Below are 26268 nucleotides of genomic sequence, written 5' to 3'. Positions count from 1 at the left end.
ATTGGGGGGAACAGAGACCAGGAAAAATATTCGTTCATCAATGAAACGGGGATCCGGAGAGGAAAGAGAATATTCACGGATCTCAAAATTAAAAAGAAGTGTTTATAAAATATTTAAGGTGAGATGACCCCAAAGAAACGCAATTGAGGCCAGTTAACGGGCAAGATTGCACACCGTGCAAGATATCTCGAAGTACACCACCAGGAGATCAACGTTGGAAACGAGGGAAAGGGGAAATATGATGGAACCACGGTTGCAAGGAAAAAAAAGAAATGAAAAATGAAAAATGAAAGAAAAAGAAAAAAGGAACAGAGAGAGAGAGAGAGAACACAGAAGGGTAAGGGCAGGACAGGTGAAGAGAGGGGGGCGGGGGAGGAGGGGAGGATGAATGAAGTCGGCGGAGAAAGAGATAAATATAAATCATTGTTCAAATGAGATTCTACTGGTCCCAAAGAGAGAATGGCCGCTGCGGGAGATGGCGCAGCGCTGGGAAAGCTCGGGGCAGAGCCACCCCCGGGATGAACTTGTGACTGGACTTGGCTGCAGCTATCCCATTGTATCCACCAAGTTTCCCCCCCCTCTCCACAGCGCAAGAAGTGCTAGCTACGTGCTCATGATAAATAGAATAGATCATGTATTGTGGCTGCGAGCTGGAGACTCGGAGTAAATCAAGGAAGAAGACTGACTGGCAACGATCTGATATTTAATTGTCCAGCACAAGCTCCTTGGCTCGGCCTTGGCTCGGCCTTCAGGCCTGCGACCCCTTGCAGCCCACATGCTTTCTTTCACGTGATATCTGCGGCTTGAAGGCTTGAAAGGAAGAAGAAGAGCAGCGAAGCGTTTCGTCGGGGTTCTTCAGACAGGCCCTTGGCAGAACCGAGCTAGGTACAAACAAGTATGTAGCAACCGATCTTTTGCCCCCGCTGCAGACGTTGAGGGACGTCTATTTACGCACATACGCACGTTTCCCTTGCCCAGCATTCAGATTGACTCCGCGGGTATCTATCTTGCCGCCCAAGGCACTCCAATGTGAGCATGCGGGGGACACCCGCATCGCCTATCTGCAGGCTGCGGCTAGTGAGCATTCCATCGCCACAGTTTGATCTGCTGACTCGGAGGCATGCAGGGACTAATCACCGCCGCTGCGCGAGGTATGCTCCTCTCATCCATCATCTGATAAGAGTTCTCCGGAATGATGCGGTCATCGTGCATGGTCGCGGTGGTTGTCTCCTCCAACCTAACGTTCAATTTCTCTTCACGAAATAGGCTTCATGGCGCTGTCATCGTCTGTCTGGACACTGCTTCGTTTTGCTTCCTTTGTTTCAACCCTTTTTCTTGAAATGTTGTGCCTGCGTTGCGAGAAGGTGATTTCATCTCAGCTACGCTGGCTAGTGCCTGCATGTAGGAATCCCGCAGCTGTTCCAGGATACCTCAACTCATAAGACACGTCAAACCCCCTCTTGCCTTGCGTTAGCGGAGTCGAACGTACTCAACTTTCCAACTTGAGCTATCTATAAATTAGAGAATATTTCCCCAGGTGTGATATCTTGCTTCTTTCAGTTCCTCGGTGTGTATAGTATGTCCTCGCAGGACGTACCTCTTCTTGCGTTTTTAGCTCACCTGATAATGATACCCAAGCCATACTGAATAAGATAGAATCACGAGCGATTGAATTAGAAGTCAAGAGAGATGAAAAACTCAACAGAAAGCCCTCAATGCCTCAATCAAACTACACAAAAGGTACATACACCCTTTTGCTTCTGGTGGATGAGTGTCGTCTCTGCTCAGTCAGCCGCGAGTTGACCCCACACCAACAACACGATGACTTTGACTCTCTCAGGACTCCCAAGAGAACATGACTATGGCTTTTCGCGATGCATGATTTCTTTCTGGTCATGTACTGCTATCTCATATATATATTTCTGTCTTCTATTTCTTCTCTTTTCTTCTACTTACAGTACTTTATATGCCGTATTGTTACTCGTCTCCCTATCTGTTCATCAAGTGGACTCTTTAACAGCTGTACATTTCCGGTGAGGATATATATTCTCTCCAGCTCCACTCATATCCAGATAAGCAGATATATCTCCATCCTAGTGAGAACAGAACTCTTTTAGGCTTCATCCTTGTGGCGCCTCTGTGCACATGCTTAATTTGACAAACCTTCCAACACCAATAACCTCCATCACCCGCAAAAGTCAGCACTTGATATAGGCAACATATACCACAGCCACTCCTATGGCTACCCGATTCTGCTGAATTTGCAATCTCGGATACCCCTTCACGCGTCAAATGGTCGTCTTCCGTCTTCCAAATATCCTGTGTAGGAACAAAAGACCACAGACAACAGCTACTGTTTCAACTCCTCCCGCTCAAATGCCAGACGGTGACAGCCTGCTGCAAGGGAGTCATCAAGATAAATCACCCTGTCCTCCCCATCCAAATGACCAGAAACAGTCCTGGACATTCAGATATCTCTCTTCCGCTTTGTCTGGAAGTGTTGGATGGACTGTACCTGCTATCGATCTATCTATCTCCTCTATGCTCATCGCGAAGCCTGCAAATGATACCAGCAACAACGTATGCAGACTTCCACCCTCAGTAAAGAGACAACTCTTCGATTCAACCATCAAGACCCCTACAAGAAACACAGACATACCTCTCCCAACCATAATCCACCCCAACACTCCCTTATCTCCTTCGTCGTCTTCACTGTCATCATTCTCCACCTCCCCAACACGAACCAAACCATGCTCCACCCGCTCCACCCGCCGCCCAACGCAACTAAAACCAATTCTCAAAACAGCAATCTCAGAAAACCTCCCACACACCAACCGCCACACCTCCCAATCAGACACCCAAGCCAACACATCTAGGAACGTCTTCTTGACGCTGAACGATGTTTCCAACTTGGATGAGACGGTCCCACCCCGGCACTTTTCCACCAGTCAATCGCCCTCCACTCACATGAGCCGCCATTCATTGTCATTCACCTCGTCACGCTCGCTGGTATCTCTAGATGATCCCGATCAGATCACCGAGACAACCGTTGAGCATCCTTTTGGTAATCAAGAGGCCAAAGTTGAGAAAGCGCAAAGAGGGGTGATGGACAAGAAGCGCGCAAGCAGTTGCGGCGGGGGGCCTGGTGAAAGTGTTGGTATGGGTAGGGAGATCGGGGCAAGTGGGGCATCAGATTCCTGCACCACCAACCGGAAAGCAAAGAAGATGAAGCAAAAGATGGTGCGGTTTGATCATGTTGATGTTCATCCGTATGAGGTTGAGCGAAGTGGGGAATCTTGCTTGAGCTTCTACAACGAGCAGTTTGTGGTTCCTAAGCTTGATCTAGATCTTGACCTAAAGGAGTATGTGGTTGATATTCCGGATATAATTGAGAGGTGAATGAAGCATTGAACAAGGGGATCCCTGGAGGACACCTGGAGGATGTAAGGTTTATTTGATGGGTTTGTGCAGATCATGTTTTTATTTTCATGTTTTCTTAAAGATTTAATATCGGACAACCGCACTGAATTTTCTTCCCTTGTGTTGATTGTTTTATTTTATTTTATTTTATTTACTTCATTTTGTAGCTATTAGGGTGGAATGTACATTAATCATTAAGACATGGATCTTCACTAATAAGTACACCACATACAACAGAGATACAAAAGAGTCACTGCATCATTGCATCACTGCGTCACTAAATCACATTCTCTTCATAGTGAGGTAATCATCGTCGTCCCGAGAACACAGACCTGGAGATAACAGTGAAGCTGCCGTGGGGCTGCTAGGTCCAAAACTGGAGAAGAGTCCTCCTGAGAGCCTCTCAGACGATGGAGTCGTAGCAGTGATGGGTGACGTTGTCGGCATTATCGCCAACTTTGACGTAATGGGCGGCCGGAAATCGACTACAATCCTCGTCCTTTCAAAACAAAGCTCCTTAAGCTGGTCCCACGTTGCGCCGTTTCCAATAGCGACGCGGAAATCTTGAATGGTCATGGGCGACATCCAGCTCCCAGTCCTGGGTTTCCTAGGGATAAGGTCGTTTAGGACGTCCTCACAATCATCTAATGGGGTGGGAGGAGATGATTTGGTCTCCCCATCGGCGATCACATCACTATCATCATAGTAATCATCATGAATCTTGTTATCTGCGTCACTTATTGATCCCATCCCTAGCATCTTTACCTCAAGCTTCGGATTCTTCCCTGCCTTCTCCTTTTTCCACAATCTTGCAAAATCCGTTGTTGGATATAGGTCCGGATATATTGGTATAACCCCTTCTGGAAGGTATATATGCAAAAACACCTGCGTCGCAACCAGTGCCGTCTCTTCGCATACAGACCCGCTCTGGCAGATGGGAACGACGAAGTCATTTATGTGGCATAACCCATCGAGTCCCAGGGCGGCAGCTGTCTCTGGATACTTCCATTCACCACCTACGAACTGGGCCAGCCTCATGACAATATCACGAATGATTTTCGAACAGGGGCTAGTTCTGCTATTGTCGTGTTTAAAGGAAATGGGACAGTGAAAGAGTGTTGTTGCTCTTGCCGGATTGTCGGGACAGGTGGCGCAGCGAGTATCTGTCGCTTCAAGGATGCTTCTTTCGTGAAATGCTGCAATGCGTTGGTAGTTTTCGTAGTGGAGCTGGCTGGCTGTGCTGGTGCCCGTGCCTGTGCCCGTGCCGTAGGCAATAAGCATGTCCATTGGCCAGCTGGAGGTGAATATGAACATGGATAAGCGTTTTGGACGAGGTAGTTCGTTAGGGTCGACGATGGGGATCCCACAGAAGACAACAAGACGAACAGATTGCATGCTCTCCAGGCTCATGTGGCGGTCTGATAAGATTCTGTTGCTTTGCTTAAGGGAGATCTGCTCATCCTCGCTATCATCGTATCTATTGTTATCGGTCTCACCCTGACGCATGATTCCCTCCCAGCTAATGCCACTCAAGACGCCTTTTGAAATGGACTCTCTAGAAGAGATCCTAGATGTGGACCGCTTCCCATCGCCTTCCAACCCCTTGAGAATCCCCTGGATAAATGAATCAATAGATTTCTCCACAAGCTGCTGGCACTCCCCATCCGGTTCGCATATAGGTACCGCCAACACATTCACATATGTGTTTAGCTCTTCCTTATCCACCTCTCCATCCCTCTCAACAATCCCAATAGCCTTCATAATCTTTTCATTCGTATCAAGGTCGGGCACCAGATGTGCAACAGCCATCATTAGTCCACGCATCCACTTCCCATCCTTCAACATCTCATAACCAGCCACCGAACAACACAGCGGACGATACACCAGAGCGCCAACTCCACCGGCACCAGCACCACCACCACACCCCGCACAGGCTCCCCCACAAAGCCCCCAAATCTCGTCATTAAAACGTGCAGCCAAATATGCCAACTCTTGGAACTGTGGCAACTCGCTCTCCGCCTTCTGGTAGAGACGGACAGCACTCCTCCCTTTCCCCTTTCCCCCCCACTTCCCCTCCTGCGTCAGCGGAGCCCTGGCACAGCTGTCAAAGAACTCCTTATGTATGGTCGCGTTGTCCACAAAGGTGGCGTGTCTGAGTTCTTGACGGGTCAAGTCTGGTTTGCCGTAGAAGACGCTGAAGGTGACTGGGACTTCGCGCTTGCTATCGCGTGTAATTTGAGTGATTTCGGTCCCGGCAGTAGCGTTCTCCGAATTTACGGAGGGAGTGGTTGAGCGGCGCCGACGGCCAAATATAGGTGGCGTCATATCTTTTATCCCCTTGCTTTGGTGGTTTATTTTGTTCCTTGAGTGGACGGGATTGAGTTGATATCCAGCAGCCGTTCTTTCTTCCCTGACTGAGCCTTTTATATATTGGCCTCGCAAAGCTTTTTTTTGCGGATTGAGGATTGCCAACAGAAGATTTCGCGCGGTGCACTCAAACGTAATTGAAAAATGGAATGCTTACTTAGCTGTTGACGCGCAGCTTTGAGAGCCAGCATCGACGTAGTTTAGGGAGCCAGGTTAAATATTGAGAAGTTCGGAGTTCCGTAGATATATCAGACAACGATTCTGACCAAAGAATGTATGGTAAACGATGGAAGTAATTTTGGCCTTCTAATCTCTGTGGGTAAATTAGTAAAATGAGACAACGGATTTTTTTTACAGACTGGTTAGGTTATATTTGCTCTCTAATGGAAGATAGCTCTCCAGGAGGGAAAACAACTGAGTACACAACAGAGAGGGACTGAAATAGAATTAGCTCAGGCAACAAGTGTGTAACAAGAAATCAGCTATTTATAGTGTATATATGCATGGTGTTGTTCCTGTAAGAACTTTTGAATACAGCTATGTGTGTAATAATATAAACACGACATGACCACAGATGGAGAAGACAAAGGAGAGATATAGTGACACAATCTTTCTTCTTCAAGGTGTAGAATATTTGCAAAGATTCTTCTGGGACGCAGGAGGGAATAGTGAGAAAATGGATTAAAGGGTTAGAGTACACAATACGTAGGAATGCGCGTAGGAAGAAGAGTCCAAGCTAGCACGGAATTTTAGCCATAGTAACAGTCCCATTCGGAAATCAATGCAGGCTTTTATTATTCTTTGCGGAGTAAGGTGAGGTCAAAAGAGGATCCGCTAAGGGTTCTCATGCCATCCAGAGCAGAGGATGAAAAAGGAAACATGTATAGACCGCCCACATATTCCGGTGGATGGCAAAGCAAATGGTTTCACCTGGGAAGAAAGTAAAGCCAAATTAAAACACGATAATAAACAAACAATATAAAAAGGCACAAATAAGTTAGCAGGATATCAAATCAAAATGGCGGCAAAACGGTGAAAAAGACGGTTGTTAAAACCAGTCAGACGAAAAGGATAAACAGTAAGTAGTTCCAGGACGCCAGTATATCTGATACGTGTGCCTTTATTTTTATGCAATACGGTCGTTTCGAGTTTCAAGGAGGAAGATGTAGGGAGACGAATGAAGCAGATATGCGAGTCCGATGTGGGCCGTTAAAATGAGGCTTGGCCAGACCCATCGTTTTAATCAAAAACAAACGCCTCTAACATGTATATGAAGCCAAAAATGAAGAACGCGATAGCACCACCAAAAGTAACTGTTCAACAAACATCGTCAGCTTTGGCATCGTAGGGGGAGCAAAAGGTTTTTTTTTTTTTTTTTTTTTTTTTTTTTTTTTTTTTTACTAGACTTACCAACGCGCATGCTAACTTTGCCAGCAACAGCCCGCCCCCCAATCACTGCCGCTGCGGTACAAACTCCATGTCCAGTTATCGCACCACAAGTAACCCACCAGTAATCCTGGCCAGCAGCCATGGCAATTGTAGCGATCTGACTCCGATCACCCCACTCTCCAAGGAAAGTCATAACAAATGTCTGAACCCATGCGGGACTCAACAAGAGGGAAAACAAGTTGTTCACGCCAACCATGATATTTCCTACAGACCTACCGTGGGAGGGGGAGGTGTCCCGGGATGATGCTGATGAGAGACTTTCGGGTGATGGAAGGCGGTGATTTGATGAACGATTCTTACGCGGGACACGACCGGCTTCCAGCTCATAGAGGCCGGCAGGCGAATGCCTTCCGGTTTGTCGTTGTTGGTGTTCTTTCTCCTCCAGTTCCATTTCTACCTCCTTCATCTCCTTTCCCACGCCCTCATCTGGCGCCATTTTCCTTGCTTCCAAAATCATCTTGAAGCCAAAAAAGAAGAAAAGGACACCGGCTACAATTTTGGTAAAGGATTTCGGTATGAGAGTAGGGACGGCGTGACCAAGAATAGAGGACAACACCGTCATTGCGATAAGAGCAGTGAAGGATGCCGAAAAGACTACCATGCGAGGATGGCGCATAGCCATCAACGCAGCAACAAGGAATGTTTTATCGCCCACCTCGGAGAATATAATCATGGTGATCGAAAGGACGAACGAATGCAGAGGCTGTACGAATTCGTTGCTAGGTCCAACATACGTGTCGTGAGATTTAGATGTCGGAGGAACTGACTGGTCAAGACCCAGAGGCTTGCTAGATCGGCCGGGCGGTGTGGGTGGAGGAATACTGTGTGGTGATTCTGGTAAATCCTGGGGTTTCTATGAGAGGAGAGATAGATTAGTTGCGAATATGCGACTTCGCGTAATGAAAATTCTCCCTAACCTCCAAGACTTTATCTTTCTTCAAGTCATTAGCTTCTTTCTTTGATTTAGTGACATCACCAGGTGTGAACTTCTGCTGTTCACTGAGCGGCAGTGGCGGAGCTGCTTTTGGGGGATCTGGCTTTTTCTCAATTCCAACCTTTGCTTCCTTAGTCTTCTCGGAAACACCACCCTCTGTGCCCCTTGTGCCCTCCTTTGGCCCAGGTCGATTCGGATCATCCATGACCCCATCGTTAGAGGTAGGAATTGACGTTCCATCGGAAGCAAGGTTTTCTAATGGGGAATCAGTCCCACCTGGTCTCACTGAGTTCTGCTTATCCGATAATTCTTTCAATATTTTGCGATCCCGGTCAGCATTTGTCTCCACCCAAGGTCCGGCATGTGGTTTCCCATCCTTCCGATCATATGGAGCAGCAACAAGGCTTCGAGCTTTCTGTAATAGTTTATCAGTGGAATCGTTGGACGGAGAGGGAGCAGGTGTGTTGGCATCCTTCTTAGCCAGGGAATTAGAAACAGAGAGACCTTTCAAATCCGGCAGGGGATTGGCCAAAGTAGACGAAATGGCCGGGATGAGAAAGAGTAGGAGTGGTGAATGGAGGGGTCTGATCTTCATGACGGAGGGGAACGAAAGGCCTTAAGTAATAGGAAGCAAATAATAACCACCCGAATATGTTTCGATGACTGGCCAGGTGTTGTGGGATTATTGACTAAGGGAGACGGAGAAACCGGCCAAGTTAAAAGGACTTGAGGAATCAATCTATCAATGACATCCGGCAAGTAAGCTGGCAAGAATTGTTGTTAAACTCAACTGCGCAAGCGATTAGTCAAAGATAAATGAGTACAGACAAAGGGACAAAATAGGCTCATCAGCGACAATAAGATAGAATTGAGAAGAAAAATGGACATGGCATTCAAGTAGTCAGGTTCGGAGTATCCTCGAAAACAACGATGTCATGCAGATCGCGAGAAATTATCTAGAGATATGTTAACCAGGCAAAACATAGGAGAGATCTGGATGTTGTCAGCAACTGACAAGGGGAGACTTAGAATGGGGAGCCTAATATCCCAAATAGGACTAGTAAATGCTGATCTTTGTAGTCATGTGACATATCCAGATCAGATTAGTCAGCTAATGTACCGCACTAGGGTTAGGGTTAGGGTTAGGGTTAGGGTTGTTACTACCATCACTGATTCAGTTGCTTCTTTAGAGTTAGCTGAGCCGTCCCTCTTTGGCGTTAAAACCTAGCAACAGAGACAGTCCGGCATTTGCCATCACCACAACAACAACTATGGTATCGTCTGCTCTTTGCTTTGGTATTCGCAGTCATTGAACGCAAGCCGGGGGTCGATTCATAGCAGATGGCTATCAAGGCACGAGCCAAAGCGGGACGCGCCCACTTGAAAAGCGCGTCGCCACAACCATCAACTTTGCGACGGTCGAGACGACTGCTAAGGAGTCGCAGTCGAGAACCCGAAAAAACCTATGTGCTCGCGGCTCCATCTAAGTATTCTAATTCTCCATCCAAAGTCCCGTTCTCCCCATTGAACGAGGATGAATCTCAGCATCAAGCTATACCCCACACCCCAACGAGGGACAATCGCGGTGGGAAGGTAGTGTCGAAGTCTGGTAACAATGGTGTGTTTTGTTTTGTCTCCTATGCTCCTATGGAACATCCCTTCACTCCTTCCGGCCGTGTTTCTCTAAGGAAATTCGGCTAGCGAATGAAATTTTCCCGTTTTATCCGTTGTAGTGCTCCCCCCAGGCGTATCTCTGGAGAAGAATTCTCTCATGTCATCGTATCCTAATTGCGACACGACAAAGGTAGCACCATGACGCTTACAATCGTGTTTTTGCAGAACTATCGCCTGTGTTTAAAACCCCTGCCAGGAATGCTGCCAATTTCAATACAAATCTTACCAGGCAGAACTCGAGGCGCAGCGAACGATCTATCCCGGAATCACCAGTCGACCACGGTAACATTACCGGCACAACTTTACTAGCCACTGACTCCGATCATGAGTCGCGAGATATGGATCCCAGCATCATGGTCGAAGCTTTGCCCGACCTGGAAACTTGGGCAAACAACGCTCTGCGGATTCTATCTCCTCGAGCTTTTTCCTACACCAACGTGCTGAACAGCCTTGGTATATCCAGCTTTCGGGCAAGAGTCAAACGTGTAGAGCAGACATTTGATACGCAAAAGAGGTGCTTTGGTGGCCAACACTTCATCCCTATCGATGCTGCGGCAGAAATGCTGCCATCTCTAGAACATGTTCCATGGTATCCACACCTATATTTTCAGAAAGCCAACCTTGCCCAGCTCGCTTTGGACCTAATACCTTTTCGTGGAAAAAACACTTCCTTTATGGAGGACCACTTTTGGGAACTTGATGAATTATTTCCGACATTCTTCATCAGTTCGTTCGAATCTCAAGAAGATGACGAATTTCCCAAGCCAGGCCAGAGCGCTCTCCTGGCGGAAACTTTTAAGCTGGGGCTTGAAATCCGCACCCAACTTGCCATTAATTACCTTCGAAGTGAGCAAGAATCATCCTCGAAATTTGATCCCTTCGAGCTACTGGCTGAGGTTTTTATGGTGTCTACGGACGAAGGGGATGAAGTCGAAAAGCTAAGAGGTTGGCAACTTGGTGGTCTTGACGCCGAATATGGCAAAATCTCCGACCAATTTCTTAATGAAACTCATGAACGTTTGACGGCTATTCAAGAATGTTTTGTCTCTGGCAATGTCGTCAGTCCTGTTGATTTTGCGAAGTTGGAATCAGCGTTCCCTTGGTCGGACTTCGTCACCCAAGCAGCTAAATGGATCCGTATGAGGGTGAATGAGATTGATGAGGAACTAGAGGAACAATCGTCTCTTGCCGAAGCTCTTGAGATGCTGCAAACTGAAGTTGATCGAACATCAAGCCTTGATCAGCGGGTTATCTCTTTGTTGCGACAATCGGCAGATTCAGTAGCTCAGCCCAAAAACACATTAGGAGATGAGGAGAGGGGGGTTGAGGAACCTCAGGAAATAGAACCCACAAGCACAAGGAAATCCATGTTCTCAATTGGAAAAGGGTAAGACATTTATGTATATGGGCTCAGAGATATTACCTTTTTTTTTTTTAAACGCTCAATTTTTCCCCTTCGAACTTAATATTTGCTCAAAGCTTCCAGAATGGATACTGATTCTGTGTACTAGAATTTTCAAGTCTATGGCCTCCGTATCCCACTTGGTGAATCTCCAGACCCGTGTGGATTCATCTTTGGCTGGTTCCGCTCATCCAGAATGCACCCGGCACATTGATCGTCCTTCAAAAAGTCCAACGCACGAATCCTCTGTCGCTGCGTCTGGAGATTCGTCAACTCCAGAAGTCAATGTTGATGCAGAAACACCTCCACCAAGTGCATGTCGCAGTTCCCACCGGTCCAGCTCACGCCCATTGCGTCAGAGTGCCACCCCCTCCAAGCAGAGAGAACAAACACGACATGATGTAACTGAGAAGCAACCCGCTGCTACTCTTTCTACACAGCAAATCGCACGTTTTAAAACCCCTCCTCCTGCGGCATTTATCGATCGCCAAGATGATGCTCACCGGTTATCCCCAATTGGTTCAAGTCCATTATCATCCAGTAAAAGCCAGGTGAATGGCCGTTCCAGGAAACGTCAGGCTTCCGAGGTTGAGCAAAACGATGACCATGTTGAAGAAGAAGATGCATCCAGTGATGAAGAGGGTTTTGAAGAGGATAACCGCAATATCCCTGTTGAGAGAAAAAGGGCTTCGACAGCGAAACTGCAGTCTCCAAAACGGCGACGCACCGAGAACGAACAGCGCGATCCCTCTGAAGAACGCTCAACCGAGCAACGTGCATCTGCCACTCCACAAAAGCCATCCGAACGCCGGAGGAACAATCGTGCCAAATCCAGGTTGTTTGAGGCAGGAAACGAAGGGGAGGATGGACAGCCATCAGGTGATGCTACCCAAATGGCTCGACGAATACGAAAACCTGGTGGTGGCAGGATCCCATGGTCGGTAGACGAGTGCAACCAGCTTAAAAAATTGATTATCGGATTTGGGCCGAAGTGGTCCAAAATCAAACATTATGATGACAGTTTGGAGGAACCGAAGCTGGGTCTTCGGGATCAAGTGAACCTTAAAGATAAGGCCAGGCAGATGTCTGTTGATTTCTATAAGTATGTACATACTTTTATCCTCCCGGTCCGAAATTACGTATATCGTTATCATGCTATGTCCAAAATACTAATCAGTGACTGATTAATTCATCAGAGCCGGCCAGCCGCTTCCTGAAAACTTCGAAAAGGTCCCCCTCAAAACCGAGGACAAACGCAAATTGCGAGATATGGGAGTAGCGGTTTTCGAAGATCTGCCTGACGATGAGTAAATCAATTGTCGTGTGGGAAAGCCGTGAGGATCCCTGCAATGATAGGTTCCCAAACTCCTTTTCTTGTGAAACACAATGTCCCCATTTCTATTATATTCCTATCCATACACACTATCTTAATGTTGCAGGATGTGTAAGACTTTCCTAGGAAGTTAGGGAATAGGAGTGACTATTCGCGGGCGTTACAGGAGCAAGGTTGGCTGGTGCTCTTGGTTTTTTGGCTTTCGGTTTTCACAGATGGATGATACCCATACCCTAGTATGTTGCTTCTATGCTATTGATTCAACGTTTCCAAGGTTCCTGTGATATCAATTAGGCGTTTTCCTTTCTTTTGGTGTTCTGCAACATTTTGTGATCCAAGAAAGGCAACGGATGGACCGCCTAATCATTTTCTCTCCCTTGCTTGCTTCGTCAGTTGAAGTTCACACTAATTTGATGCTGCGTATGAAGTTTTTGACTCATCAAAAGCTCCGCTCCAATCACAGATGGATCCACTCTGGGGCTGAACGTCACGTGTATTTAAAGTGGTGAATCAGATTACGCTAGTCCTTATCAGTATTTCGCTAAGTCGTTTATGGTTAGACTACTCCAGATCCAACCTTGGAATGCGGCTGGTGACATGCTTAGTCACCCAAGGCGGCCTCAAACCTTCGAGCGAGTTACCCAATTAGGAAACAGGCACACAAAGCGCCTTCCTTGCGAAGGATTGCACCGTTTCTTTAGCCCCTCTATCCTTTTTGTATCGTCTTTGCTCTCGACCACCTTGGACCTGTCTTCACCTCCCTCATCTTTGTCGTGCGATTAGACCTCTTTATTGAAGCAGCATTGAGCTCTTCCAGGGGTTACGTACCGTCCGTGCTTCCAAGCTCCACAGGCAGTTAGATAGCCTCGACATCATGTCTCTGCGCGTTGACGACTCTAGGTCTCGCACCCGATCCAAATCCCCCAGTGGGCGGATTCGGGAACGCTCAAGGTCGCGTGAACCGCGGGCACCGTCTCCTCCAAGTGAGAAATCCAAAAACTCCTCTAAAAAGTACTATGATTCGGACTCCGCAGAGGAGACCGTTTATGCTTCTTCTCGGGTGAAGAAAAACTTCTCCTCGCGAGATGATAGATATCGACATTCGGAGAAACACAAGGAACCTGTTCCCAAACAACCTCCTGGTTACTACATATCAGATGAAGAGCAGATCTCGCGGAAGCACACCAGGCCAGTAGACCCTCCTAGATCAGATGAATACCGATACCATTCAGACTATGACCTGCGATATTCTAAGCAACCCGGGAGTTCCAAGCCAATATCAAAATACGAGCAGTATTCCGACTCGCTTACTGATTCAGAGGACGATGCATTGGCCTATGGGGAGATTCATCATGCACACTCCGTGCCCAGTTACGAGCGTTTGCGGGACAAGTATACCAAATCATTCAAGCAATATCATGATTCAGATTCTGTGGGAAGTTCATCCAAGTATAGCCGTCTCCTAACCAAACTTCAAGGCGAAGAAGTCCCCAATCCATCCCGCTACGATCACGATTCAAAATCTCATCCAAGCTATGCGCAACCTGAACATTACCGCTATTCGCAACCTCCCGTTCTTCATCAGAACTTACCTGGAACCGACCCTCCAAACAAATATAGTAATAACCAAAATCAATACCCAATTGACTGGGCGGAGGTTCCAGAGTGTGAACGTCCTGACTTTGTGCCTCCACGCGAGTTCAATGCTCCTGCCGCCACTTATGCTGTACCTGACCCATCTCCAGTGCCTCATGCTCCAAATTTAACAAGCCAGTATCCTCCGGCTTCCCAGAGCGAGTATAACCCACAACAATATGCTACTATGCAAATACTTTCGTCAAGGCGCTCCGCTCCAACCCATACAACAGCTCGGGCGGCAGCCTCAGGCCATCATCGCGACCACGCGAAAGATAGAACTCCAACAACCCAGCAATATTATGCCCAACCTCCTGCATTCCAATACGCGCAACCTGACCCCAATATCAGGTACATTTCAAAGTCCGCAAAACCGTATACCCAAAACTCCAAAACCCAATTCGTGAAACCGTATGCCCAAACTCCGGAAGCGAGCTATATTGAAATTAAGCCCAAAAGCACAACCAGGCGCCCGCAGAGCTTGTCAATTTCTGCCTCCTCCAATGATCATATGGCCGTACCTGGTAGTTTTCCAGATGCCGGTCGCCCTCCTCCCAGCCCTCTACTCGAGCCTTACAAAGGAACTTACCAAAGCATATCGCCCATGCCATGGCCAACATCCGTGCCTTCCCACATGGACGAAGGCCTATCAGACCTTGAGCCATTGGACGATAGTACAATCTCTGATACAGGCTTAGGGAAATTCAAGAAAAGCAAACACAAAGATGATTCCGGGAACAAGTCAAACAGCATGTCAGCAACGGTAGATGCAAATATAAAATTAATTGCACCCTCAGGCGCCACCAAAAAAGTGTCCTTTTACGATCCGAAGCCTGACGCGAAGGAGTTAAAAGCCTCCCTGTCACATTCTAACGTCGATACCAAACCCCTGCTTGACATTCTTCCTTATCTTACTTCTGATGACATACTCTCGCTTCGGGCCCAATATAAAAACATCGTCAAATTAGGCGGTAAGGGCATCAATATGGCTAAGCATATCAAAGTACAAGTTCCAGGAAATTTTGGTAAAGTTTGTTATGCGACAGCCTTGGGGAGATGGGAGTCTGAAGCACACTGGGCCAATTTCTGGTACCGATCCAACAATTTACGTCGAGAGCTTCTCATTGAGTCTCTTATTGGACGATCGAATGCTGAAATCCGAGAGATTAAGAAATGCTTTCGTGACAAGCGATATGGAGATGATCTTGAGCGGTGCATGAAAGCTGAGCTTAAGGCTGACAAGTTTCGCACTGCTATCCTGTTAGCTCTCGGAGAAAGAAGACAGTCTAATACGGCATCCCTTGACCACTCGCTTATCCGTGATGACATACGTGATCTCCACCGTGCGTTAATTTCTCGGGAAGGAGGGGAGACGGCGATGATACAAATTATCATAGTAAGGGGAGATGCCCATCTCCGTGAAGTTATCCATCTCTATGAAGATACGTACCACAAAAACTTTGCTAGAGAAATGATAAGCAAATCACAAAATTTAGTAGTAAGTCCAACTTAACCCTTATTTCGTTCGCTTTCTATCTCATCTTCCACCCAAAAAAGCAAAATCGACACCTAACATTTGCTGTTCCAGGGCGAAACTCTTGTGCATGTGCTTAATGGAGCCCTAAACCGACCCATGCGGGACGCTCTGCTTCTCCACCAGGCCATTTCAGAATCAGGTATGGGTCGTGAGCGCGCCGAATTGCTGATTTCACGGCTGGTCCGTATGCACTGGGAGCCACTCCACCTAGAACGTGTCAAATCGGAGTACAAAAGACGATATAGGCAATCTGTCGAAGATGCTATCGACCAAGAAATCATTAAAAGGGATCATAAAGATTGGGCAGAGTTTTGCCTCGGGCTGGTTAAAAGCTCCAGGATTCATATTGCTAATGGAACAGCGTAGCTGTAAGGCAAAAGAAGTGATGCCAACTGTTATTAGTATGGATACAAAGACTTTTTTTTTTTTTCTTTTTTTTTTTCTGTGTGTGTACAATCTTCGTCTTTTTATACAATTTCCGATCTCTGTGCGGAGTAGGATATTGTATTTTGAAGTGCTGAGATGTCATGATCTCTTTATGTATCAGATATTTTGTCATATTCATTTGGATTTTGCCACATTTCTATTCACTTTCTCTTTGATTTTTGTTTCTTGGTTTTGGTTACTACTTTCTTATCTCCGCGATTTATCAATAATATGCATGCCCCTTTCATCAGTTCAAATCAAAAATGCTGTTGGTTTTGCACTCAAACTTACTTCAAGTGTGGGTCAATGGTATGCATACCAGACACCATGTCCAATGTCATTAAACACATTGGGAATATTGTGATTCAAGGGAGGCAAAACATGCATTCGTACATTGGTATCAAAAGCTGATTAACTACTTGCTTTCTTGCGGATCTGAGAAACTTGGAAGCCCATTCATTATCCACCAGTCCAAATAGAGCAGACAGATTTAAGCTTAATCTTATCCAAACCAATTCCCAAAACAACACTTTTGTGGTTCACCTGTTCGCTTTCCCATATCATGCTGAAGAACATGTTTTGATAACTCCGCTATAAGTGCTCGCCATCATATCCCTCATGAAGGGTAAAATGCTAGTGTTCAAGGGTTAGCTGCCCTCTGGTGTTGAACAACCACTAACGTCACGGCCTAGGGCCAGACGACAACTTCGGTAGGCAACACGCCGAATAATCGGTGGGACTTTGCCAACAACTTTAGCTCGAGCTACTGTGATTCGGAACATAAACAGACTTGCGGCATAACTATAAGTTACAGGTGAGATCTTCGCTCGCGAGAGTGGGTGATCCTTGAAGGGAATCCCTGCCACTAGCTTGCTCAGTGAGAGTACTAAATATCAACTTCGTCCTCTTCGCCAGCCTCCATTCTTCCAACAATAATCTATCGCCAGAGGTTTTATCAGCAAGAAAGCTCAGCATCTCACACAAGCATTGTATTCAAACTAGTTGATTTGGAGAGAGGATAACATAATTATTCCCATAACTAATTAGTTAACGTATTGACTCGCTAACGAAACAGCCATGAACGTTGAATCACTCCCAGCATTCAAAGTGATACCATACATACCGTCATCCGAAAACGCTCCTCTGGATGCCCTCCTCCTCAAACTCTCCTCGTCCTGGACCTACTGCGGACCTCTCCTCAATCTGCCAAACCAGACTCTCCCACCCTCATTCTACACTTGGGCAGAGCAAACAGTTGTTGGCTCCCCTCTCCCTCACCTTATCCCGTTCCTCAACTTCGTCCACGAATTCCTCCTCAAAAACCACCTCTCTCACTACTGGATCACTATCAAAGCTTCTCAAGGCACTCACGAATTTGACATGCCACGATGGCATACTGATGACCTCTTTTACAGCAAGGGTGGTTCCAGCCCCACCAATCAGGCAGACGAAACGAAATGGAAATTAGCCACGACCATCCTTGGTCCTGGCACGCTCTTCCTTACTTCAACAACCCGCGCGAGACCTATTTACAAGCAAATAAAACAATCCATTCGCGACGAAAGTAAAGGACATATATGTTCACCTGTGAGATGTGTGGGGTGCGCCACAGCGGCGGAAACAGTCCGTCAGCGTTTGGCTGATGAATTTCGAGATCATGGGTTTATACAGGCAGCGCCGGGCGAGTGCACATTTTTCCGTGTCGGGGATGATGAAGGGGCTGTTCATTCGGAACCCCGGTGCCATGGGGACCGAATCTTTGTTAATGTGGTTCCTGGGCGGGAAGAGGAGTTGAGAGATCTTATGAAGAAATGGGATATGGAATTTCCGCGTGCTTGGTGCTTGAATTTACCGCTGCAGTTTGGTGATGGGAGTCAGGTTCGGGATATATGGGCGTATTGACGCGTTGGTCTATGTGATATGTATGTATGTGGTGGCATCGTGACCAAGGCTTTTCACTGGTTTCTTTAAAGCTTTGTTTCCCCTTGCCTCTGGAGCTCAGGCATTGTGCATCGGAATCTTTGCTTTCTTTCTTCAGGTTTTGTGGATGGCTGGCGTAGTTATTCTTTCTCCATTGCAACAGTACGTCCACATCAGAGTGGTCCAAGGTGCTAAATTATTGAAAGGTTTTTAAGAGAGATTGGTAGATTTACAAAACTGGTCCTTGGGGATCGACCAGGGATCTGCGTCCAAATTACAACTGAAATGCGAAGCCTTGAATGAACTCGGAATTCAGCATGGACAAAGAACCCAAGATGCCCGTCGCGGATATGTCCAAAGGCCTTGGGAAATCCAGGGGAAAGACATGTTCGACTTTCAATTCGACAAAATGGGTTGGGACGTGTGCTGCAGGATTCATGGAGGTTCCTTGTGCGTCAAGGAATAAAGGAGTTGATCCAGCACCTCAACTTCGTTAATATTTGTATATCCATTTTAGATACACACTCGCACGCAACAGACGGTCGAATTTTATTGTCTCATGTTGCCTTTCTTTCCAAGTTTTCTTCTGACTTGATCCTCTTATTCTCATGTTCTCAACGATCAATGGTTTTAGCTGTCATACATATCCTCCCGACTTTTGGCAGGTCATTATAGGTCATCATATGCACGTTTTACATGTCACCATGCGTCGTTCCGTTAATGGCTAACAAACTCCATTCTTAAGGAGAAGCAAGGCACGAAGCAAGAGCTGGTACTTCAGGTGGAACAACTGCCAATCGATTCGCGATGAGGACATGCTTTAACAACTGGATGGATGCATAGAGCCGGACGGCTCCTCTCACCTTCGGAGTCGTCCTGTCCAATGTTAGCAGTGAATAATCGACGTTGAGACTACAATCCAATCCAACAGGGACCCACGACCATTTCCTTCACAATTATTTGCTGCGGATTTAATGCCCTGACATATTGTGTGAGAGGGGATGCTGGTTCTTCAAGAGCAGCCATATTTACCCCATTGATTAATTTCCATGCATGCACATGTACCTGATGAAAGTAGTGCATGCTTGAGCCAACTGCGACATTTGATTTCCGACATAAGTCTTCGATCATGACATATGAGAAGAGAGTCCAACAACGATTTACCGACTCTACTCACAGTATCAACATATGCATGGCTAGCATTTCAACTATCCAGCAGTTACTTAATCCAACCGACTACCCAGAATTTTACACTCTGAAATTCTATACATGCTAAAATTAACTGTTTCTTATCTGCAAGCCTTCTTCCCCCTTTATCAATCCTTCGATATCGGAACTAATAAAGATATCAGTTCAAGTTTGCCTCCCGTACCTCAAATCAAGAATGGACTGATGCAGTCACATACCCATCTACAACAAGCTATCCTATCAACCAAATCGGACCAAAGCAAAACATGAAAACTCGTCTTCACACTCTACATGATGCTCGCAGGCCTCGCCAGCGCAGTGGTAACGCTGCCCACATCCCGCGTTGTGCGAGACGCTATGCTTCCTGCTACCAATGTTGCAAAATTCCATTATTTCCTTTTCACTTCGCCTTTCTCTATATGTCTCCTTATGCCTTTCTCAAAATGTCATCCGCTTCCCCAATTCTTCCCCATGTATACACTTATTTATATCGTATGTTGATAAAATGAATTACTAAACTAGGAAGCTAACTGGAGACTCTCGCTCAAACAGAATTCCGCGACATGCTGGGATAGCGATTATGGGTCTGACAAATGCAGATGCCATCATTTTGTGAGTTGAAGAAGATTCTTTTTAACATGTCAAGGCATTAATTACCCTGAGGACGGAAAGTGGATATGTTCGGAACGTCTCCAGAATCCTGCTTGAATCCTCGCAAATATGATGTCCAGTACTAACCCATGGCTTCTACTGGATAATAGCGCCCAACCTGTATACCCTATAAGGAAATGATGGGCTGGCTCGAGGTTTGCGGATAATCAATCCGTTAAAGGGCAGTCAATGCTCTCTGAAAGAAGATCCTGCGCAGATACCTGCGGTATAATGGACATCGCCTAAATTTGTGAAACACGAGTTAAACTGGACTTGGATTAAACCAACAATCACATCCAAAAGGAATAAAAATAAAATAAAATAAAATTATATATCATTGGGATCTGAATATATGTAGGGTATGTTAAATTATTATTACCATTATTTTTATAATTGCACTAGCAGGGAGATGGCAGCTGCAGAGAGGTTATGGTCAAGAGAAGTTGGATTAAGGCAAGGAACGTCAGGAGAGTGGAAGGGAGCAAGCACAAAACGAAAAACTCCCACTTCGTTTGAGAAGATGAAATGAGGAAGAATGGAATGGAAGCTTGATAAATAACGGTTATATTTTGATATCAAAAACAACGAAGAAAAGAATAGGAGAGGAGGGAGAAAGGAGAGGGTAACGGGAAAGGCGAGAAATAGCAATAGCAGCGAAGTCAACGCCGTATCTGAGTTTATTTTTCTCTCTTTTATTTCAAGGTGGCAAGAAGCAGTCCAAGGCAAGGTTTAAGGAGGTTTAAGGCGATTTAAGGCAATGGGGGAGGGGAATATTGAATTCCAAAGTTATTAAAATGGTTCAGAAGTATCAAGTGATAAGTGATAGAAACTTTGACAGCAAAACAATAATGACGGACAGACATAGAAGACGAAAATTGAAAAACTAAATTAAGTTAGGAAATCTGGTTGGATGAGTAAAAAGGGGTATTGAATTAGTTGGGTAACGGGTTAGGTCTGGTGGGACAGATGTCTTCGAGATTAGGAGCCCAAGATGCCTGCCTGGTATGGCGGATATGGAGAGGAAAGGAGGGCCACTGGAACCAGCACCATTTGAGCGGACTGACACAAACGGAGAATGGGAAATGGATGAGAGGGAAATTCATGTGGAAACGTACAGCCCTGATCAACGAAGTTAATAAGAAAAGAGAAGAAAAGAAACATGCCCACCTTGAGGAGTAACCATGAGAGGGAATAAGACAAGAGACGAAATGAAGACAGGGGAAAAAAATCAAAAAAGAATGCAAAAGATCAGGGGAAGGGGATATACTTTGTTTGCAAAGAATAGGATGTAACAGAATGGAGAAAGTCACAGCAGACATGAGAAAGATAAACGGGGAGTATCAATCACCACACAGAGTTGGTTCGTAGATGGTCCACACAGCTACAGAATGATGTTCATCACCAACCCCAACCACCATCAACTTATCACCATATTTTCGTATATATTTTTCTTCTTTCCTGTGTAAGTCACCTTACTCAGAACAAACCAACTCCCCTCAACACAGAAACCACCATCGAAACATCCACCAATCGAATTTAAAACAAAGCACGCCAACTCTCAGCTCTCAACTCTCAACTCATCTCATCGCCCTTCCTCCCCTCGCAGAACCGCCACTAATTCCATTCTTCCTCCCACCAGCGTCAAAGCCTTTATTATTTAACCGACTAGTCCTCCACCTCTCATACCAAACCTCCCGACTAGCCTCACGAAGCTCCGCCCTCCACTCCCCAAACACCGTCTCCTTAAGCTTGACAAAGTCGCAGTGGTCCGGATTATACGGATCCGCAAAGCCCCACGGGAATCTGCGACCGATAGGCCCATCGTTACCTTCTGGAGAATGGGGATCAGGTGAGAGGATGGAGAGGGGAAGAAAGGGGTAGTCTGGGGTTAAATTGGGGTTTGTAGTGGCATTGAGGCTTGAGATGGGTGGAGAGGATGTTCGAGTTCCTTTATTATCAGTTCGAAGGGAGGGGGGCGATCGGGGTGTGGAGCTGGAGATGGGAATGGGAAGGGGCACAGTCTCTGAGTCCGGAGTGCGTCGGCCAGTTGTTGTAACGGTGGCGTTAGCTTCGGTTTCTGCTTCTCCCTTCTCATTCATCTCGTCCTCATCATGCTCGTCGAATTTACCGAAACTGTCGGATGAAGATAGGTCATCCTGGTCGTCAAGTGCGAGAACCTCCAGAGGATCAACGCCGGCCTTCTTCAGGCTTTCCCATACAGTCTTTTTGAGAAAAGCCATGTGGGCCGTGGTGATACTATCTGCCTTGCTAATTATTGGAACGACGGTGGTCATCCCCTGCATGGTGCGGATGACCTGGATGTCAAGATTTTCATCTAGTCCTCCAATAATTTGGATTCTTGAAAGCTTATCCGGCTCGTTCGCGGCCTTTTGGGCAGCAGCAATATTGGCATCAAGCCGGGCAGGGTCGAGGATCAAGAATGCGCAGTGAATGTGAGTGTCGCGCACGCCAGGTGCGCGAATTACTTTCATCTCTTCGTTTAAGGTGTCTTCGAATTTACTTTCTAAGAAGCTCGTAATGCCACGAAGCTGCAGATCAACCACATTTGATTCTAGGCCCTGTGAGTCCCATAGCGTCAGGCCCACGCGCTCCCCGTCAATTTCGGTTTCCAGATAATGTGAGGTGAAAGTGTTGTTGGCTGATGACACTTGCGTGGGTTCATCGAATTCATCTGGAGATCGCGTGGGGCGTTTCTTCGGTGGCAGTTGAAGCGAGGTACGCAGAAAATTGAGAAAGGATGTTTTCCCCGAGTTACGGGCACCAATAACGAGGATGCTATTAACGGGGAGTGGTTTTAGAGGGCGGATTTCATGATATAGTTTCAAGAGTGTCAGAGAAAATGGATACTTACTTGTAGGGAGTTGGGTCTTTACGTCTTCTCACTCTTCGAGGGCTGTTGATAGTACTGACCGCGCTGCTCGCATAACTGTATCTACCCCGGTGCGTCATGCTCTCTGTTCTTGCGTATGGGTCAACATACTCGTTTTCTCTTGCTCCCGCAGAGCCAGGTTGCAGGGATGCTGGCGCATTTGGATTGATGTAACTACCAACAGACCTCAACGCAATGCGAGAGTTATCTTGTCGAGCATTTTCACCACCAAAGGTATTGAGCTGGGGAGGTGAAGGCAAGTCTGGGAGACGGGGAGCGTGTTTCGGGACCGCAGCAGCTTCGCGCTGTCTTCGCAAATGTTCTTCCCTAGCCAGTTCTTTCTGCCGTTTACTCATTTTTCCTCCTGAAGCTTTGCCATCCCCAGCTAGAGGTTCAGTGGATTTTGAACGACGGAGGAATGCCAATGACGTTCGTCTAGCGGTTTGGGAGTTGAGATTGGAGTTGCCATTCTCTATAACAGTTGGAAGAGCTTCAGGGGGTGAATCGCGCTCAGGGGTTGGAGGCCGTGCTGGACTAGACATTGTTGGATTTATTCGGGTTTTGTACCAATGTAAATAGTATCCACTGAACATGGAAATATACCGTCAGTTTTGCAGCCAATACAAGCTTTCAGGGGTAAAAAATTTCGATAAGAAAAATAAAATAAAATAAATAAAAAAATAAGAAATAGCACGAAGGAAGACGAGAAAAAAGAAAGAAGAAAGGAAGCGGACAAGTGAGTTGTCAAAGTCAAATGTTTCAAAAAAAAAAAAAAGGAGGCACTGGCTTATGTTTGGTTTGACCTTCGCAACCCAATGATACGTAGAGTATACACAAGGGTTAAGAAATATGTCTCCAATGATTATGATGCACTGCATGCTGATGCAAATAGATTAAAAACGTACCAGCAGTATTTAATGTTTTCCTTCAGAGGTCGATTTAAATGTCTTGTCAAATAAAACAGAAATCCTCAGGTACCCTTTTCAAGATACTTTGGTTTCTCTTTTGGTTGGTGGTAGATGTGATCAGTAGTTGAGTGAGAACAAGCAGTTGAGAAATGGAATATTAAAATAACTAATTATCAACCTCGAGTGTATGAGGGAAGATGCTGGGAGTGCTGGGGAATTTTCCCAGTACTCGGTCCGATATCTGTTATTGAAAATGGAATAGGATAGCCAGAACCGTTTGTGGACGCGACAGGAGATGCGATGCGCTTCGTAACAAAATGCAGGGGTGCAATTTGTAGTTCCGAAATTGGGGGTGGTTACGTAACGACTAAGTTAGTCGGTAGAAACGCGGCGAGAGCAAAAGCGGACAGTCAACACGATAGACTTAGGGTATTATTGGGATACGTGCTAGAGGGGTGTAAGGCGACGACATCCACAAAGCCAGCAAGCAATTTGTCGAAAGGTAGACCAGCCTTAACCAAGGGGGGGGAGGAAAAAAGAGAGAAGAAGAAGTAGAAGTAGAAGGAGAAAGAGAAGAATAACAAACAAGAAAAGCTCCGGGGCTCTAAGTGTCGACCGTTCCTGGTTACTCGGCTGGGCGAGACAGCGGATCAGCTACGAGTATACCAAATGAGGGATCGAAGTGAACAACGAAATGAATGAGGGGACAGAGAGAGTCGATTGAGATGAATCGAGGTAAGTCTAGTCGAGTTGAGCTGCGTTCGAGTCCAGGTTGAAGCTGGAGTTGTAGGTTGGAGGGTGGAGGTTGGAGGTTGGAGGTTGGAGGAGGATGAGGTGGAGACGTATGAAGAGCCCCTTAAGCCACAGCAGACCAACAACACCAGTGACTCAACCGAACTAGTTACCTTCTCCCAGGACTTGGTGAATACAAGACGTAGGATTGAAAGGAAAGGCGGGAGATTGTTTCGAAGAGAGTACAACAAAGAGAGAGGAGAAGGAGAGAAAAGGGAGAGAAGACGACGATAAAGATGAAGAGCCAAGGAGGTGAGGAAGAAAATGAGAGATTAGAGATGAGAAAATTGACAGAGGGATGAAGCAAACCGCCAAAATTACCAGCGTTCGGCGATTTGGATAATTCTTTGGTTATCTTTACATTTTTGTTTGCTATTTTATTTTATTTTATTTTATTTTTAATTTTATTTATTTTATGTTTGGGATATTTATTAAAATATCTTCCTCGTTCTCCGCTGATAATATCAGTCTCTCAAGCGAAACTGCCCTACCACACACACAGCCTTGGGAATAGAACAAAAATAATGTGTTAATGATGATATCAAAAGATACATGACATAAAAGCCTCCCCCATCCCCCATTCGTTTTACCCATCTCTTCTCCCCGTTATTTCCCCCTTTCCAGGGTTTCTGCGGAGACCTTCTGGAAGCTGAAATTTGGCGCTGGGGACATTTCAGGATTCAGGGGTAAAAGCGTAAAACAGCGTAATCCGGATACCCCGTAACTTGCATACCGTCTCGATACGCCACGCCGTGCCCAACGCCGGAGATCCCCTTCAAAGCATGCGCCTTTTTTTTTTTTTTCCTTTTCCTCCTCTTCCTCGTCCTCCACAACCTGGCGTAAGAGATGTAACAGGCTAAACAACCCATTTCCAAGATCGTGGGGTACCCTCGAGGAAACCTGTCATGAAAATTACGCTGAAAAACTATTACCTGACAGTCGTCTTGTTTCTGTCTTTCCCTTACCATGGTTCTTTTCATCGGGTTCAATAAATTACCCTTGTCTCAATCCATGGGATAGAACATGATAAACATGATGGACATATTATCTCTCCACACGGAGTATTTATTTTATGTTCAGAACTATCCGTATATGGACATTACACAGCATCTTTGACCCCTTGTGGGTTGGTTCAACTTAGAATTGGCCGGAGCACGTGTGCAACAGACCGTCAAAGTTGAACTCCCAGTCGACGGTCGACAGTCGACGGCCCCCTGGGGCAGTACAATCTTTCATGATGGATTACGGAGAAAATCAGTTGCCCCCTATTCCATCCCCATTCACCCCCTGCACAGCTCATATACAGTTATACTGCACCCACTGTGCCCCCCGCAGAAGCCCACAGACAACCAAAAGGCCATAACTTATAATTCACTTTAATCTCCAGACTCCAGTTGGATCTCCACCCAATTGAAGGAAAAGAACAATGGAAAAATGTTGTTTTCAAGGTCGGATCCGTTATAGTGGAGTGGATGGGTGGAGCCCTCATTTGAGCTTTGGTGGGCCCAACCCAATTGGCCAAAGGGAACTTGCCCTGAAGTTTCCAGCATAATCTTATTCAGTTTGTTTGGTAAGTTTCGGTATGAGGAGTCGGAGATACATGGGACTCCAGGGACAGAAACACAAGCATCCATGGATGAGCACAAACAGTACCGCGGTACTGTAACATTTTTGATTACCTGTCTTACCGTTTCTCATTTGCAGAGGACGCTTGCGCGTTTCGAACTCTCCTTTTCTAGACT

The 26268-nt window shown here is 46.2% G+C and overlaps 8 protein-coding genes across 8 annotated transcripts; 4 read left to right on the top strand and 4 right to left on the bottom strand.

The window, feature by feature from the left end:
* Positions 1 to 630: 630 nt before the first annotated feature.
* PAAG_11762 (hypothetical protein) lies at positions 631 to 1212 on the bottom strand (the record flags this gene model as incomplete). Its single annotated transcript, XM_015847350.1, has 2 exons — positions 631 to 810; positions 1138 to 1212. The coding sequence occupies 2 exons, from the start codon at positions 1210 to 1212 to the stop codon at positions 631 to 633; spliced, it is 255 nt and encodes an 84-aa protein (XP_015703041.1).
* A 1080-nt stretch (positions 1213 to 2292) lies between these two features.
* PAAG_03841 (hypothetical protein) lies at positions 2293 to 3399 on the top strand (the record flags this gene model as incomplete). The annotated part of the gene is made up of 1 exon (XM_002794202.1): positions 2293 to 3399. The coding sequence occupies one exon, from the start codon at positions 2293 to 2295 to the stop codon at positions 3397 to 3399; it is 1107 nt and encodes a 368-aa protein (XP_002794248.1).
* Positions 3400 to 3702: 303 nt separating this feature from the next.
* On the bottom strand, positions 3703 to 5745 carry PAAG_03840 (hypothetical protein; the record flags this gene model as incomplete). The annotated part of the gene is made up of 1 exon (XM_002794201.2): positions 3703 to 5745. The coding sequence occupies one exon, from the start codon at positions 5743 to 5745 to the stop codon at positions 3703 to 3705; it is 2043 nt and encodes a 680-aa protein (XP_002794247.1).
* Positions 5746 to 7026: 1281 nt separating this feature from the next.
* Positions 7027 to 8765, bottom strand: PAAG_03839 (hypothetical protein; the record flags this gene model as incomplete). Its single annotated transcript, XM_002794200.2, has 3 exons — positions 7027 to 7100; positions 7198 to 8089; positions 8154 to 8765. The coding sequence occupies 3 exons, from the start codon at positions 8763 to 8765 to the stop codon at positions 7027 to 7029; spliced, it is 1578 nt and encodes a 525-aa protein (XP_002794246.1).
* A 746-nt stretch (positions 8766 to 9511) lies between these two features.
* PAAG_03838 (hypothetical protein) lies at positions 9512 to 12557 on the top strand (the record flags this gene model as incomplete). Its single annotated transcript, XM_002794199.2, has 4 exons — positions 9512 to 9788; positions 10010 to 11231; positions 11356 to 12348; positions 12443 to 12557. 4 exons carry the CDS (start codon positions 9512 to 9514, stop codon positions 12555 to 12557), a joined length of 2607 nt encoding a protein of 868 aa, XP_002794245.1.
* An 896-nt stretch (positions 12558 to 13453) lies between these two features.
* On the top strand, positions 13454 to 16117 carry PAAG_03837 (annexin ANXC4; the record flags this gene model as incomplete). The annotated part of the gene is made up of 2 exons (XM_002794198.1): positions 13454 to 15712; positions 15803 to 16117. 2 exons carry the CDS (start codon positions 13454 to 13456, stop codon positions 16115 to 16117), a joined length of 2574 nt encoding a protein of 857 aa, XP_002794244.1.
* A 1137-nt stretch (positions 16118 to 17254) lies between these two features.
* Positions 17255 to 18079, top strand: PAAG_03836 (hypothetical protein; the record flags this gene model as incomplete). The annotated part of the gene is made up of 1 exon (XM_002794197.2): positions 17255 to 18079. One exon carries the CDS (start codon positions 17255 to 17257, stop codon positions 18077 to 18079), a length of 825 nt encoding a protein of 274 aa, XP_002794243.1.
* A 3434-nt stretch (positions 18080 to 21513) lies between these two features.
* PAAG_03835 (septin) lies at positions 21514 to 23368 on the bottom strand (the record flags this gene model as incomplete). The annotated part of the gene is made up of 2 exons (XM_002794196.1): positions 21514 to 22732; positions 22809 to 23368. The coding sequence occupies 2 exons, from the start codon at positions 23366 to 23368 to the stop codon at positions 21514 to 21516; spliced, it is 1779 nt and encodes a 592-aa protein (XP_002794242.1).
* Between the last annotated feature and the right edge of the window lie 2900 nt (positions 23369 to 26268).

Source organism: Paracoccidioides lutzii (assembly GCF_000150705.2).
Source record: "Paracoccidioides lutzii Pb01 unplaced genomic scaffold supercont2.9, whole genome shotgun sequence".
NCBI classification, from domain to species: domain Eukaryota; kingdom Fungi; phylum Ascomycota; class Eurotiomycetes; order Onygenales; family Ajellomycetaceae; genus Paracoccidioides; species Paracoccidioides lutzii.
Note: the sequence above shows the minus strand (reverse complement) of the source record. Positions and strands in the feature narration are given on the sequence as shown.